The sequence below is a fragment of the Schistocerca cancellata genome, chromosome 3, assembly GCF_023864275.1.
Source record: "Schistocerca cancellata isolate TAMUIC-IGC-003103 chromosome 3, iqSchCanc2.1, whole genome shotgun sequence".
In the NCBI taxonomy this organism is placed as follows: domain Eukaryota; kingdom Metazoa; phylum Arthropoda; class Insecta; order Orthoptera; family Acrididae; genus Schistocerca; species Schistocerca cancellata.
The window spans coordinates 162,363,312-162,377,501 of NC_064628.1; the positions used below are offsets into that span (position 1 = coordinate 162,363,312).

The 14,190-nt window shown below is 37.8% G+C and overlaps 1 protein-coding gene across 5 annotated transcripts in view; it reads left to right on the plus strand.

Annotated features, from left to right (window-relative positions):
• Positions 1–14,190, plus strand: part of LOC126174781 (axotactin) — a 567,513-nt gene that overhangs the window by 471,622 nt on the left and 81,701 nt on the right. For all 5 annotated transcript variants that reach the window (XR_007535484.1, XR_007535485.1, XM_049921127.1 and 2 more), the window contains exon 30: positions 13,375–13,471. Coding sequence is in view for 3 of the 5 variants with exons in the window: in XM_049921127.1 (XP_049777084.1) it covers positions 13,375–13,471 (97 nt within the window). In the remaining 2 variants the exon portion in view is untranslated. The remainder of the gene's footprint in view (positions 1–13,374; positions 13,472–14,190) is intronic.

Here is a 14,190-nt window from a genome sequence, read left to right on the forward strand (position 1 = left end):
ATAATTAAACTGGTTTATCTGGCATAGCTTCATCAACCAGTACAGCCATTGCTAGCTGAAACATGGCTGGTGACTTAACTGCTGAACATTTCTTGTTAATTGGGTTTGGATGGGAATATTCTAATAAATCAAATGTAGAAATAATCCTTAGAATGTGATCTTCAATTACCAATATTCACTTTTCCACATAATCACCAGCCAATTGGAGACATTTCTGCCAAAGATGAACAAGTTTGCTGACGCTGTCATGGATGAAGTTGACACTCTGTTTCCGCAACCATAGTGTCACAGTTCTCTCAAAATCTTCATCAGAAGCATAATGATGTCCCCGCAGATTGTCTTTCATTACTGGGAACAGATGGAAGTTCGACAGTGCTAAACCTGGACTGTATGGAGGATTGTGAGATTCAGTCTGAAGGTCAGCATCCGGGATATCCATCGTGCACAGATTTTCTGATAGCCAAGCAAAGGAATAATGTGACCCACAGGTTCTTGTGAAATGCCGACTGTGCTTGCAGTTTCTCTCTTAGTGATATGACGATCATCCTGAATCAAGCTGTCAACGTTTTGCTTGTGAAACTCAGTGTTTGCTGTCACAAGATGTCTATTTCCTTGTTTGTCATGCAGCTCAGATGTTCCTGCCTCAACATCTTTAAACATGCTCACCCAATGATGCACAGTACTCACATCAACACAATCACCATACACTGCTTTCATTCTCTGATGAATCTCTGTTGGAGTGACACCTTCTGCTGTCAAGAATTCAATGACTGCACGTTGCTTAAATCACATTGACTGACCATCTGTGCATGGTTCCATACTTAACACTGTAACAACACACCTGTTCAATGCTAAAGCTTCCCACCAATTGGAACTGTAGAGAAGAGGCTATGGAACAAGCCAGTACCTGCCACATACCAATGCTGCCTACTGTTGAAGAGTTACGAAGGTGGAGGCATTACTTTTTAGTCAAACCTCGAGTATCTTCATATGCATATGCATATTTTCTACACAATCTCCATTATGAATCAGCACTCAATTTAATACCAGAAGGGTCCACTGTTTGTAGATACTGCTCAGTCATAATTTATACAAAATTACACTCTGCCATGGAAGACATAGTTGTATATTCTCAGCTTTTTTGGTTAATCACTATTATACCATTATTTTCTCCTACATTTCAAAAGTATTAGGAAAGCTATGTAAGACAAACTTACAAAATTTATAAATAAAAACAATATCCTATGCAGTGAACAATATGGATTCAGAAATAAGAGGTCAAGAATGGGATGCCTTCTGTTACTTCCATATATAAATGATCTCAGTACCAATGTGAGCCCAAGGATCAGTAATGGGATGTCTTCTCTTCCTTCCATGTGTAAATGATCTCAGTTTAAATGTGGATGCACATAAAACAATCACATTTGCAGATGACACCACTTTCCTACTAAAAGGAGACAGCAAAGAACTATTACAGCAATCAGTAAACAATCTCACAAAACAACTTAGCAGTTGGGCACAGAATAATCAACTTGTAATAAACAGTAAAAAAAACATTTCACTAAATGTTCACAATGCTCCAAACAAGGACAGTTTTACCCCATTGGTCTCTATCAGTAACAAACTAGTTAGTAACAGTACTGAAACCAAATTCATAGTACTTGGCTGCAGAGCAATGTAAAATGGGATAAGCATATTGAATACCCTAATGCAGAACTGAGCAAGACATATTATCTTCTTTGGCCACTAAAATCATGCTTAGTGAGAAAACAGTAATGAATTTGTATCATGCCTACTTCAATTCTCCCCTTAAATATGGAGTTACTTTCTCGGCTAACTCTAAAACAGCTAATGGCACTTTCAAACTACCAAAGAGGGCCATTACAATCATATTTGGATGCAAACCTACAGGCTCTGTTTAAGATATCTAGATATCTGGTATTCCTCCACTACATCATGGAAATCCTTATATTCTTTAAAATAAATGTAATAGGTAAGGACTGCAGACTGCAAAAAACCTTGATATGCATGATCACTTTACCAGACAAATCAAAATTTACATATAACCCAAATCAACACATCTCTGTGCCAAAGAGGTACTTTCCACATGAGAGTTAAACTTTATAACAAACTTCCTAAAAACATAAAAGCTATTACTGAGGTCAAAACCTTCTGAAAATCTCTAAAATCCTATTTACAGCATCACTGCTTTTACTTCATTGAAGAATATTTAAATTTGTGAAGTGTGTTGTATAAATACTTAAGATGTAAAGTGTTTTATTGTAACCTTAAATAAGTATGCCTAGAAATCACTTTCAGAAGTGTGCTTATAATGTGACTTGTCCAATGTCTTATGCAAAACATGCTTTCGACTGCCGTTTATAGGTGTATTGTTACAATGGAAGCAAATTGGATTCTAAAACACTGTGGATGTGATTTTTATGTAAATGCCATGAGTTAAAATCACTCTGTGATTGGATTTTTGAGCACTTGACTTCTGGGAACACATCATATTGATATGTAACAACTTGCTTCAGGAAACATAAAAGCCTCAGAACTAAGCAGATTAAATATCCCAAAAGACTGCTTTGCCTCAAAGTTTTGCTGGAGTATATTCAGCAACAAGAGTACCAAGAAGAAACAATCGCCTGTGGGACAGCATCATTGTCAACTTTAGCCTCAACAACAATTGTAAGAATCCTAAATGGGCACAGTATTAAGGGGACTTGTATGTGAATGTCAAAAAATCAATTGTTTTCTTCTGAAAAATTTTCTGTGCTTTTCTGACAAGAAAAAGTTTACTTCCAGGAAAATGGACCACAGAAAATACCAAAATTGGGGGAATTTAAAAGTGGCTGCACACACCACAACATCCCCATGGCAAACAGTCAGCTCTGTTAAAAATAAAGTTTTGCCCTTATTTGTTTCGTTTTTATGACTTTTTAGTCCTTTTTTTTGCTAACCTGGAAAAGCTTTACAGCTGCTTATCTTTTGTTTATACACAGAGTCTAGTCATTGTTTGCTGTTGTTTTGGCATGAATATTTTGTTTACAGTGAAGTAATTGTGTGCGTCAGTTGCTTATTGTGTGCGTGAGTTTCTTATTCCACTTGAAAGCTATGGGAAGACTTAAGAAGTTCAGTGCTAAACAATGTAAATTTTATGGAAAGCGGTTCACCAAGTGGATTATCTGTGCTAATACTGATATATAACGTGATACAACACTTAAATCAGCTTCAACTACTCCAAGTGCTTCAAAACTGAAATATTTGGACAATAGGCTTGACAGTATTAATGCTGATAATATAAAGACACCAGCTTTTGATTCAGGTTGTGTTATTGTGGAACTCTCTGCTCTATCTGAACTAATAACTAAAGTTTTGCAGTTTAAGGAATGTGGCAGTAGTGGTGTGAGGGTAGTTGAGGAGATAGGTGCTAGAAAAGTTGTGCATCAAAATTAAGAATTGTTTGTAATTTGTGTGATTTAAGCGAATGTGATTATACTTGTGGTGTAACTAAAAGAGAGTATAATACCAATATTAAACTTGCTTATCCTATGAGGTGTATAGGCAAATGGTAGAGAATTGCACAAATTTTCTTGCTCTTATGGACTTACCTCCCCCTATAAGATTTGAGAGTTGTTGTTGTTGTGGTCTTCAGTCCTGAGACTGGTTTGATGCAGCTCTCCATGCTACTCTATCCTGTGCAAGCTTCTTCATCTCCCAGTATCTACTGCAACCTACATCCTTCTGAATCTGCTTAGTGTATTCATCTCTTGGTCTCCCTCTACGATTTTTACCCTCCACACTGCCCTCCAATGCTAAATTTGTGATCCCTTGATGCCTCAAAACATGTCCTACCAACCGATCCCTTCTTCTAGTCAAGTTGTGCCACAAACTTCTCTTCTCCCCAATCCTATTCAATACCTCCTCATTAGTTACATGATCTACCCACCTTATCTTCAGCATTCTTCTGTAGCACCACATTTCAAAAGCTTCTATTCTCTTCTTGTCCAAACTAGTTATCGTCCATGTTTCACTTCCATACATGGCTATACTCCATACAAATACTTTCAGAAACGACTTCCTGACACTTAAATCTATACTCGATGTTAACAAATTCCTCTTCTTGAGAAACGCTTTCCTTGCCATTGCCAGTCTACATTTTATATCCTCTCTACTTCGACCATCATCGGTTATTTTACTCCCTTAATAGCAAAACTCCTTTACTACTTTAAGTCTCTCATTTCCTAATCTAATTCCCTCAGCATCACCCGACTTAATTTGACTACATTCCATTATCCTCGTTTTACTTTTGTTGATTTTCATCTTATATCCTCCTTTCAAGACACTGTCCATTCTGTTCAACTGCTCTTCCAAGTCCTTTGCTGTCTCTGACAGAATTACAATGTCATCGGCGAACCTCAAAGTTTTTATTTCTTCTCCATGAATTTTAATACCTACTCCGAATTTTTCTTTTGTTTCCTTTACTGCTTGCTCAATATACAGATTGAATAACATCGGGGAGAGGCTACAACCCTGTCTTACTCCTTTCCCAACCACTGGTTCCCTTTCATGCCCCTCGACTCTTATAACTGCCATCTGGTTTCTGTACAAACTGTAAATAGCCTTTCGCTCCCTGTATTTTACCCCTGCCACCTTCAGAATTTGAAAGAGAGTATTCCAGTTAACATTGTCAAAAGCTTTCTCTAAGTCTACAAATGCTAGAAATGTAGGTTTGCCTTTTCTTAATCTTTCTTCTAAGATAAGTCGTAAGGTCAGTATTGCCTCACGTGTTCCAACATTTCTACGGAATCCCAACTGATCTTCCCCGAGGTCGGCTTCTACCAGTTTTTCCATTCGTCTGTAAAGAATTTGCGTTAGTATTTTGCAGCTGTGACTTATTAAACTGATAGTTCGGTAACTTTCACATCTGTCAACACCTGCTTTCTTTGGGATTGGAATTATTATATTCTTCTTGAAGTCTGAGGGTATTTTGCCTATCTCATACATCGTGCTCACCAGATGATAGAGTTTTGTCATGACTGGCTCTCCCGAGGCCATCAGTAGTTCAAATGGAATGTTGTCTACCCTCGGGGCCTTGTTTCGACTCAGGTCTTTCAGTGCTCTGTCAAACTCTTCACGCAGTATCTTATCTCCCATTTCGTCTTCATCTACATCCTCTTCCATTTCCATAATATTGTCCTCAAGTACATCGTCCTTGTATAAACCCTCTATGTACTCCTTCCACCTTTCTGCCTTCCCTTCTTTGCTTAGAACTGGGTTGCCATCTGAGCTCTTGATATTCATACAAGTGGCTCTCTTTTCTCCAAAGGTCTCTTTAATTTTCCTGTAGGCAGTATCTATCTTACCCCTAGTGAGACCAGCCTCTACATCCTTACATTTGTCCTCTAGCCATCTCTGCTTAGCCATTTTGCACTTCCTGTCGATATCATTTTTGAGACGTTTGTATTCCTTTTTGCCTGCTTCATTTACTGCATTTTTATATTTTCTCCTTTCATCAATTAAATTCAATATTTCTTCTGTTACCCAAGGATTTCTATTAGCCCTCGTCTTTTTACCTACTTGATCCTCTGCTGCCTTCACTATTTCATCCCTCAGAGCTACCCATTCTTCTTCTACTGTATTTCTTTCCCCCATTCCTGTCAATTGTTCCCTTATGCTCTCCCTGAAACTCTCTACAACCTCTGGTTCTTTCAGTTTATCCAGGTCCCATCTCCTTAAATTCCCACCTTTTTGCAGTTTCTTTAGTTTCAATCTGCAGTTCATAACCATAGATTGTGGTCAGAATCCACATCTGCCCCAGGAAATGTCTTACAATTTAAAACCTGGTTCCTAAATCTCTGTCTTACCATTATATAATCTATCTGATACCTTTTAGTACCTCCAGGATTCTTCCAGGTATACAACCTTCTTTTATGGTTCTTGAACCAAGTGTTGGCTATGATTAAGTTATGCTCTGTGCAAAATTCTACAAGGCGGCTTCCTCTTTCATTCCTTCCCCCCAATCCATATTCACCTACTATGTTTCCTTCTCTCCCTTTTCCTACTGACGAATTCCAGTCACCCATAACTATTAAATTTTCGTCTCCCTTCACTACCTGAATAATTTCTTTTATCTCATCATACATTTCATCCATCCTGAATAATTTATTTTATCTCATCATACATTTCATCTATTTCTTCATCATCTGCAGAGGTAGTTGGCATATAAACTTGTACTACTGTAGTAGGCATGGGCTTTGTGTCTATCTTGGCCACAATAATGCGTTCACTATGCTGTTTGTAGTAGCTAACCCGCACTCCTATTTTCCTATTCATTATTAAACCTACTCCTGCATTACCCCTATTTGACTTTGTGTTTATAACCCTGTAGTCACCTGACCAGAAGTCTTGTTCCTCCTGCCACTGAACTTCACTAATTCCCACTATATCTAACTTTAACCTATCCATTTCCCTTTTTAAATTTTCTAACCTACCTGCCCGATTAAGGGATCTGACATTCCACGCTGCGATCCGTAGAACGCCAGTTTTCTTTCTCCTGATAACGACGTCCTCCTGAGTAGTCCCCGCCCGGAGATCCGAATGGGGGACTATTTTACCTCCGGAATATTTTACCCAAGAGGACGCCATCATCATTTAATCATACGGTAGAGCTGCATGTCCTTGGGAAAAATTACGGCTGTAGTTTCCCCTTGCTTTCAGCCGTTTGCAGTACCAGCACAGCAAGGCCGTTTTGGTTAATGTTACAAGGCCAGATCAGTCAATCATCCAGACTGTTGCCCCTGCAACTACTGAAAAGGCTGCTGCCCCTCTTCAGGAACCACATGTTTGTCTGGCCTCTCAACAGATACCCTTCCGTTGTGGTTGCACCTACGGTACGGCCATCTGTATCGCTGAGGCACGCAAGCCTCCCCACCAACGACAAGGTCCATGGTTCATAGGGGGCGGGGGGGGGGGGGGGGGGGGGGAGATTTGAGAGGTACAATAAAATTACTCTACAGACTTCAGAAGAAGGAGCAAATGATAGTATGAAAAATGCTGCTCAGGAAAGTGTAGACATGAATGACAGCAACACATGTCTGTCTGCAGCCCTGAATGCATTCTGGCAATGAAGAGACCATAGTTCCCTAAATGGTGTAGTGACAGCTACCTTCTTGGACAATGACAAAGTCATTGATGTGAAATGTATTACCAAGCACTGTCATGGCTGTACTAGAGTAACCGAATATTATACTTGTTTGATTAATTTTAGTGGTTATAGCGGAGGGATGGAATCTGAATGTATTGTGAAGATATTTCACAGGTTAGTGGAGAAATATGGTGTGGTGTATACATCTTACATAGGAGTTGAAGACTCAAAAGGGTACCAAAAAGTTTGTGAATCCAAACCTTATGCTGACACAAAAATTGAAAAAATGGAATGTTTTGGACATGTCCAGAAAAAGTTACATACCAGACTGAGGAATTTGAGAAGGAATTTGAAGGGAAAGAAATTAACTGATGGTAAGTGCATTAGTGGACATGGTCAGCTTACAAATGAAGAAATAGACAGGTTACAGTATTATTATGGACAAGCCATAAGACAACTTAAAAATGACCTTGAGGGAATGAAAAAGGCAGTACAGGCTACCTGCTTTCATAAATCTTCCGCAGATGACAACCCGTGTCATGTGCTCTGCTCACCTGGCAGTGTTTCATGGTGTTGCTACCAGAGGACTGTTACTCAAGATGAGACCTACAACCGTAAAACATTCTTTGCCATTTGTTATAATTAATTAATGAATGAAAATAGCCTGTGTTGTCCCATTGTGGGAAAAAGCCTCCTAAAAGTATGGGTAGCTGCTTTTAAACACTAACACAGTGAGCTGGTCCACATAAGAGGGTACCGCACTTAATGCACACTACACATTGAATTACACTTGATCTTTTAGTTTTAGTTCTAGTTCTTTTCATTCCTTTCTGTTTCTGGCTATGCTGGTCCACTGTTTTCGTGCTTGTTTTCTGAGTAAGTCCAACCATTTCTGGCTTGGTCTTCCTGCGAGTCTCTTGCCGATGTAGGGGTCCCATGTGGTAGCTTGTGCTGTCCATCTGTCGTCTTGCAGCTTTGCCACATGACTGCCCCATTTCCATTTGGTCTTAATAGCCTGTTGTGCTATGTCTATTGCTGCTGACATCTTGTATATTTAGGTGTTTGATATTCTGTCTTTCAGAGAGATGCCAAGGATGTTCCTCTGCATTTTCCTTTGTTATACCTGTGGAGTGTTTCTCTCTTTGGCTCTGAGAACATATGTCTGACCTCCATATAATAACACGGGAAAAATGCAGCTTTCGAGTGCCTCCATTTTGAGCCTCCTATTTAGGGTTCTGTCTGGCAATATGAACTTTAAGGCCCAGAAAGCTTTATAAGCTAAGGAAACTCTTCATTTTATTTCTTTTTCCATTTTGTTGTTAAAGGAAATTGTTTGGCCTGTGTATATGTATTGTGATGTACACATTAGTTCCATTCCTTCAAGATATATTGGGGTTTCTAATCTATTTGTCATTACTTGTGTTTTAGATTTGTTCATTGTGAGACCTGCCATCTTGCTTTGTGTGTTAAGTTCCTGAGGCATTGATTGCGGTTCCCTTGCAGTTTTGGTGAAGAGGACTATGTCATCAGTGAATCTCACATTTGTTAGTCTCTTGCCATTGAGGCATATTCCATCTTTCTTATTCCATTTTAGTTTCCTGAATATGTTCTCCAGTATGCAGGTAAATAGTTTTGGGGAGATGGCATCCCCTTGTCTAACTTCTCTTTCCACATGGAAAGGTTGGCCTGTCTTTCCAGTTTTAACTCTAGCGAAGCTGTTGTTTCGAATGTTTCTTAGTAATTGGGTGTATTTTGCTTCTTCTCCTTGATTTCTTAGTGCTTGAAGTATGCTTGGGTTTTTGATGGTATCAAATGCTTTGCTGTAATCAACAAAAGCAAGGTATATTTTGAGGTGACAATTGCCCGATTTTTCTATTATCTGTTTAATGGTTTGAATATGATTCAATGTGCTAAATCCTTTGTGGAATCGTGCCTGTTCTGAAGATTGGTTCTCATCTAGTGTTTTTGTTAACTGCCTTGTTAGAGTTTTCATGAACAGTTTATATAGGTTAGACATCAGGCTTATGGGTCTATAATTGTTTGTGTCATCTTTTGTACCTTTTTTGTGCAAAAGTACAATCGTACTTGTATTCCACTGGTCGGGAATGTCTTCGGTTTGTATGATTTTGTTGAACACTTCTGTAATGTTTGGTATTAGGAGATCTTGGGCTTCTTTTAAGAGCTCATTGTATATGTTGTCTTCTCCAGATGACATACCGAGCGAGGTGGCACAGTGGTTAGCACACTGGACTCACAGTCGACAGGGCGACAGTTCAATCCCGCGTCCAGCTATCCTGATTTAGGTTTTCCGTGATTTTCCTAAATTGCTTCAGGCAAATGCCGGGATGGTTCCTTTGAAAGGGCATGGCCGACTTCCTTCCCCGTCCTTCCCTAATCCAATGAGGCCAATGACCTTGCAGTTTGGTCTCTTCCTCCAAACAACCCAACCCAACCCAGATGACTTCCCATTTTTCAATTCAGTGATGGGTGTTCTAACATCGCTGTGTGTTATAGTGGGTGTGGTTTCACTGGTGTTTGGGTCTGGATCAACAGGGTTGTGGTCGGTGGTTTTGTTTGGTAGAGAACTTGTCCAAATTGCTTTATAGAATTCTGTTGCTGATTTGATTATATCCTCTCTTATGTTTAGATGTTCTTATGCTTGATTCTTCATTCCTAGTATCCACTGCTCCTGCCCTGGGCGCTTATCCTCTCTTTTCTAATTGATTTGTATGTTTCTAGTATTTGTGTTATTGTTGCTGATCGGTGCTCACAGATGTGTTTCTTTATTTCCCTTTTCATTATTTTGTCTAGTTTTGCATATTCTTCTTTATTCCTGTCTGAAATATTGCTAGTGTTTGACATTATCTATCTGTGGTCGATTAGCTGTACGGTACTGTGGCTTAATTTGCTTCGACTTTTCTTCATTTGCTCTTTGCTTGTGTCTTTGTTAGCTTGCTATATTCATTTTTATAGTGCATTATACATTTCTTGAGTGCTTTGGTTTGTATTGATATTTGCTCGTTGTACTTGCTTCTGTAGTTCTTGCTTAAATTTGTCTCTGTTCAGTTTTTCTATTTCTGGGTTACTTGCTTTTCCTACGTTTCTTCGTTTCTTTGGAATTTTTATTTTTGCCCTCACCATTCTATGGTCTGTTCTAAATTTTAATTGTGAGATTACTTGGATGTTCTTTATTACATTTTGTTTGTCCATTAGAATGTAATCTATTTCATTTCTTGTCTTGCCATCTAGTGAGCACCAAGTCCATCTTTTGTTTTGATTTTTCCTGAAGAAGGTGGTGGTTATTTTCAGTTTGTGTTCTTGAGCAAATTGTACCATTCTTTCTCCTCACCTGTTCTTTGTTCCAAAACTGTGTGGTCCAACAGGCTCTTCGTCATCATTACTGCGGAGGCCAACTTTACTGTTGAAATCTCCAATTATTAGGTTTGTTGGTGATTGATATCTCTCTAAGGTGTCATCTAGTTTCTCATAGAAATCTTCTACTTCTACGTCGGTACCCATTTCTGTTGGGGCGTATATTTGTATGATTGTTATTTGATGACTTTGTGTGATAATTTTCAAAGCTGCTATGCTTACCGACAGTTCCACTAATTCTTGTATGGATGATTTTGAGTCACTTTTGATGATGAAGCCTATCCCTCTTTGTTTTGGCGTTGATCACTTATAATACAGCAGATCGCCATTTGATTTCTCCATGATGGCTTCCCCTGTTTTCCTTACTTCGCATAGTCCGTGTGTATTGAATTATATTTCTTTTAGTGCATTTTTGAGCTATAATGGAAGTTATAAAACCTTTATATAAGAATCTTAGTGACACAAGATTATAAGAGAAATGTTTACATTGTAGGACTCAAAATCTAAATGGAAGTTTGAACAATTGTATATGGGAACGGATACCAAAAATTGTTCTAGTGAGGCTAAAAACTTTGAAAATAGGTGTGCTGGATGCTGTTCTATATTTCAGTGACAGTGTAGTGTCAAGGCTTAATGTTATGGAACTGATGGGAGTACTTGGTGGACTAAATATGCGTAGAGCTCTAAAAGCCATTGAACAAAGGAGACTCTTCGAAGCAGAAAAATCAGTGCTGGAAACCACCAAAGAAGCAAGAATAATAAGAAGTGTGAGAAAGAGAAGGGGGGAAGAACAACATGGGAAACAAGATGAATATGGACCTAGGATGCATTAGTGCCATGCAAGTTAAATAGAAAAAGCAATATTTAAATTTAACTTGAATTTCCCAAAAGTTAAATTATTTCATGTTCTGGTACACTTTGGCTAAAAACTATTAATGGTAGTTGAAATTTTGTATACTGTCTTAAAACATGCTTAACTAAAATGTAGACTACTCTTGTGACTTAACTTTGAAAATAAAATGCTTTTTTGAAGAAACACCCTGAATTCATTTCCAAAATTTTTATCATCATACTTAAAATCTTTTTGTACCACAGTTTATGACATCACCATCACTTCAATAGTCTGTTTTAAAGATAATAGTGTAAAGAACTTACAGGAAAAAATAAATGTTCTACTTTGTTTGTATTTTGAGTAATGTGTACCTATGATGTACATAAATAATTAGCATGGTTTATTCACTTGCAAAAAATAAAAAAAAATAAAAATAAAAAATAAAAATTAAATAGCGTGAGAGCTAAAGCTGTGGTTCATACACGAAAATGTTGCCAAAAGATGTCTTAAAAATGGTAAGCATTATATGGGCTTACAAATCTTATTCTTTGAGTTACACTGTTTAGAAAACTGACAATTTTTTCGAAGTTTCCCCTGGTATTCATGGACCAGTCCCCTTAAAATGTGTCTCCTGTTATCTAATGCTAAATTCAGCATGTCCTACAGCAAACAAATCTAAAAATTGGATTCAGATCAGAGAAAACAGTAATAACTTGAATGCACCACTTATTTGAACAACCAAACAAAACTTACAGATCTGGCTTATGAATTAAAATGTGAAGAAATATACATTGGTGAAATTTTGAAATTAGATTCCAACAACATACAAGCTGCAGTTAAGGCAATCCATCGGCAGTCACTACACATCTGAGAGAGCAAACTCACAAAACAACAGATATAACACACTGCATGTCAGTTCTACACATGGCTGATAAAGGCAAATATCTGTATATTCTTGAGGAACTATAAATTTTTACTTACATGAAAACAGGTCTGCATGGTATTCTAAATGAAACAACTAGACTAAAAAAAAAAGTTACAAATATGCTCATTCAAAGATGCAATGGGTGAAACAAAATTAGAGATCACAGACATATCATAAATCAGAGGTAAAGATACAAAACAGCCAAGATATTGGGCGTTTTTGACAACAAAATATTTTGCCAATATTCTAAAGCACCATTAGTGTCATTTACACTAATGTGAGAATGTGCCATAAAGCATACACCTTTATATATAAATAAATATGTCGTTTATCAACTATACTACGAAGGCTACAAGACACCCTGAATACAATATGACTGAAAACATTTGCTTTTCCTGGAAGCAATGGTCTCAGCATTGTGGCATGTGTATTGGATTCCAGAATTCATTTGGAAGTCTGTAAATTATGTGGCTTGTCACAATAATGTAGAATTCTGTCATTCACAGTTATTGCATATGCATAGGATAGTTTTAAAAATCCATGCCAGCTGTATGTTGCTTCGGAGCAGTGCACCATGTACAGTAGGATAAGATGAAGACCCTGTTGTCAATCACCTCTTTTGAGATTTCTGTCACCAAGAACCCATACAGATTTACATTTCAGAGGCTCCAACTACAAATGTTGCAGTAATCAAATGCCAGTTGCCAGTGCACAAGGATCCAGTATAAACTCAGACACAGCACAGCTAGTTCACATTTTGGCAATGGTAGTACACTGTGGCTACACTGGTAGATATGGTCATCCTTTGTAATCCTTTATTCCCTTTGTGCTCTGTGGTAGGAAGAAGGAAGCTGAGGATACATCTTTTGTGTCCTTAATGACCTCCTCCACATCTCGTAGTACATTAACAATCTTCAACAATGAGTTTTATTGAAATACTGTAGGAACTACACAGCTAGATCTGACCCCAAACCTGAAAGCCATATATTCAAAAATTATGTTTTGTGTTTTTAATTCATTTCAGATTATGTTAATATGAATGCTGTTATATTTTAAATTTTGTTTCCTTAAGTACTATGTCTTTTCTTGACCTAGGAGCTGGATGATGTACCATTTAAGGAAGGCCCACAAAAGGAAGAATACAAGTCTTTGTATACTGAAAGGTCGGCAGAAGAAGACAGTTCCTCAACTAGTAAGTGGTGTGTCAGTTTGTAGCTATGCTTCCAGTTTTCTAATAAATTGATCTGCTGTGTCACTTTGTAACAGCCCCATACTAGTTAAAAAGTTCTGTAACATTTCATTTAGTTACAGGTTCAGTTAATAGCAAAAAGGATATAACATAAGATCTCCAGAGCCTGTTCACATTGGTTCAGCCACAAATTCTGTAACAAAGTTTTGCAAGCCTATTGTCACTTGGATTAAACTGTTAACATAGGGCACAATTGTTTACTTTATGAAATAGTTTGGTGAACAGATCAGTTTTTACTGGCTGTATTCTTCTATAAAGGCCAAAAGCAATAACTTCACAAAGCTCAGTCAAAAAAGAAATGAGATTATTCACTTTATTAAGAAATTATTTGCTGTGGCATATTAGTTCACAACTTCCTTTTTTTCCCCTTCATTTACCTTTGTCTTGTCTGTAACAAGTTCGATCAAAATTAATCAGCTCAATGGCAGTGGATAAGAAGTTTGCTACAGTTGAATTCTTGCAGTAAGCCAGAAAATGTAGAGTGCAAGATCTTACACAAAAGATCTGAGACTGATATTACAGATTTAAGTGCTTATGAAATAGGTTCAATTAGGGTTTTTCATCTTCAAAGTAGAACCCATCCCAAACAAGGCTGCACACATCTGCAATCTATTCCTGCCACACACACACACACACACACACACGCACACACACACACACAC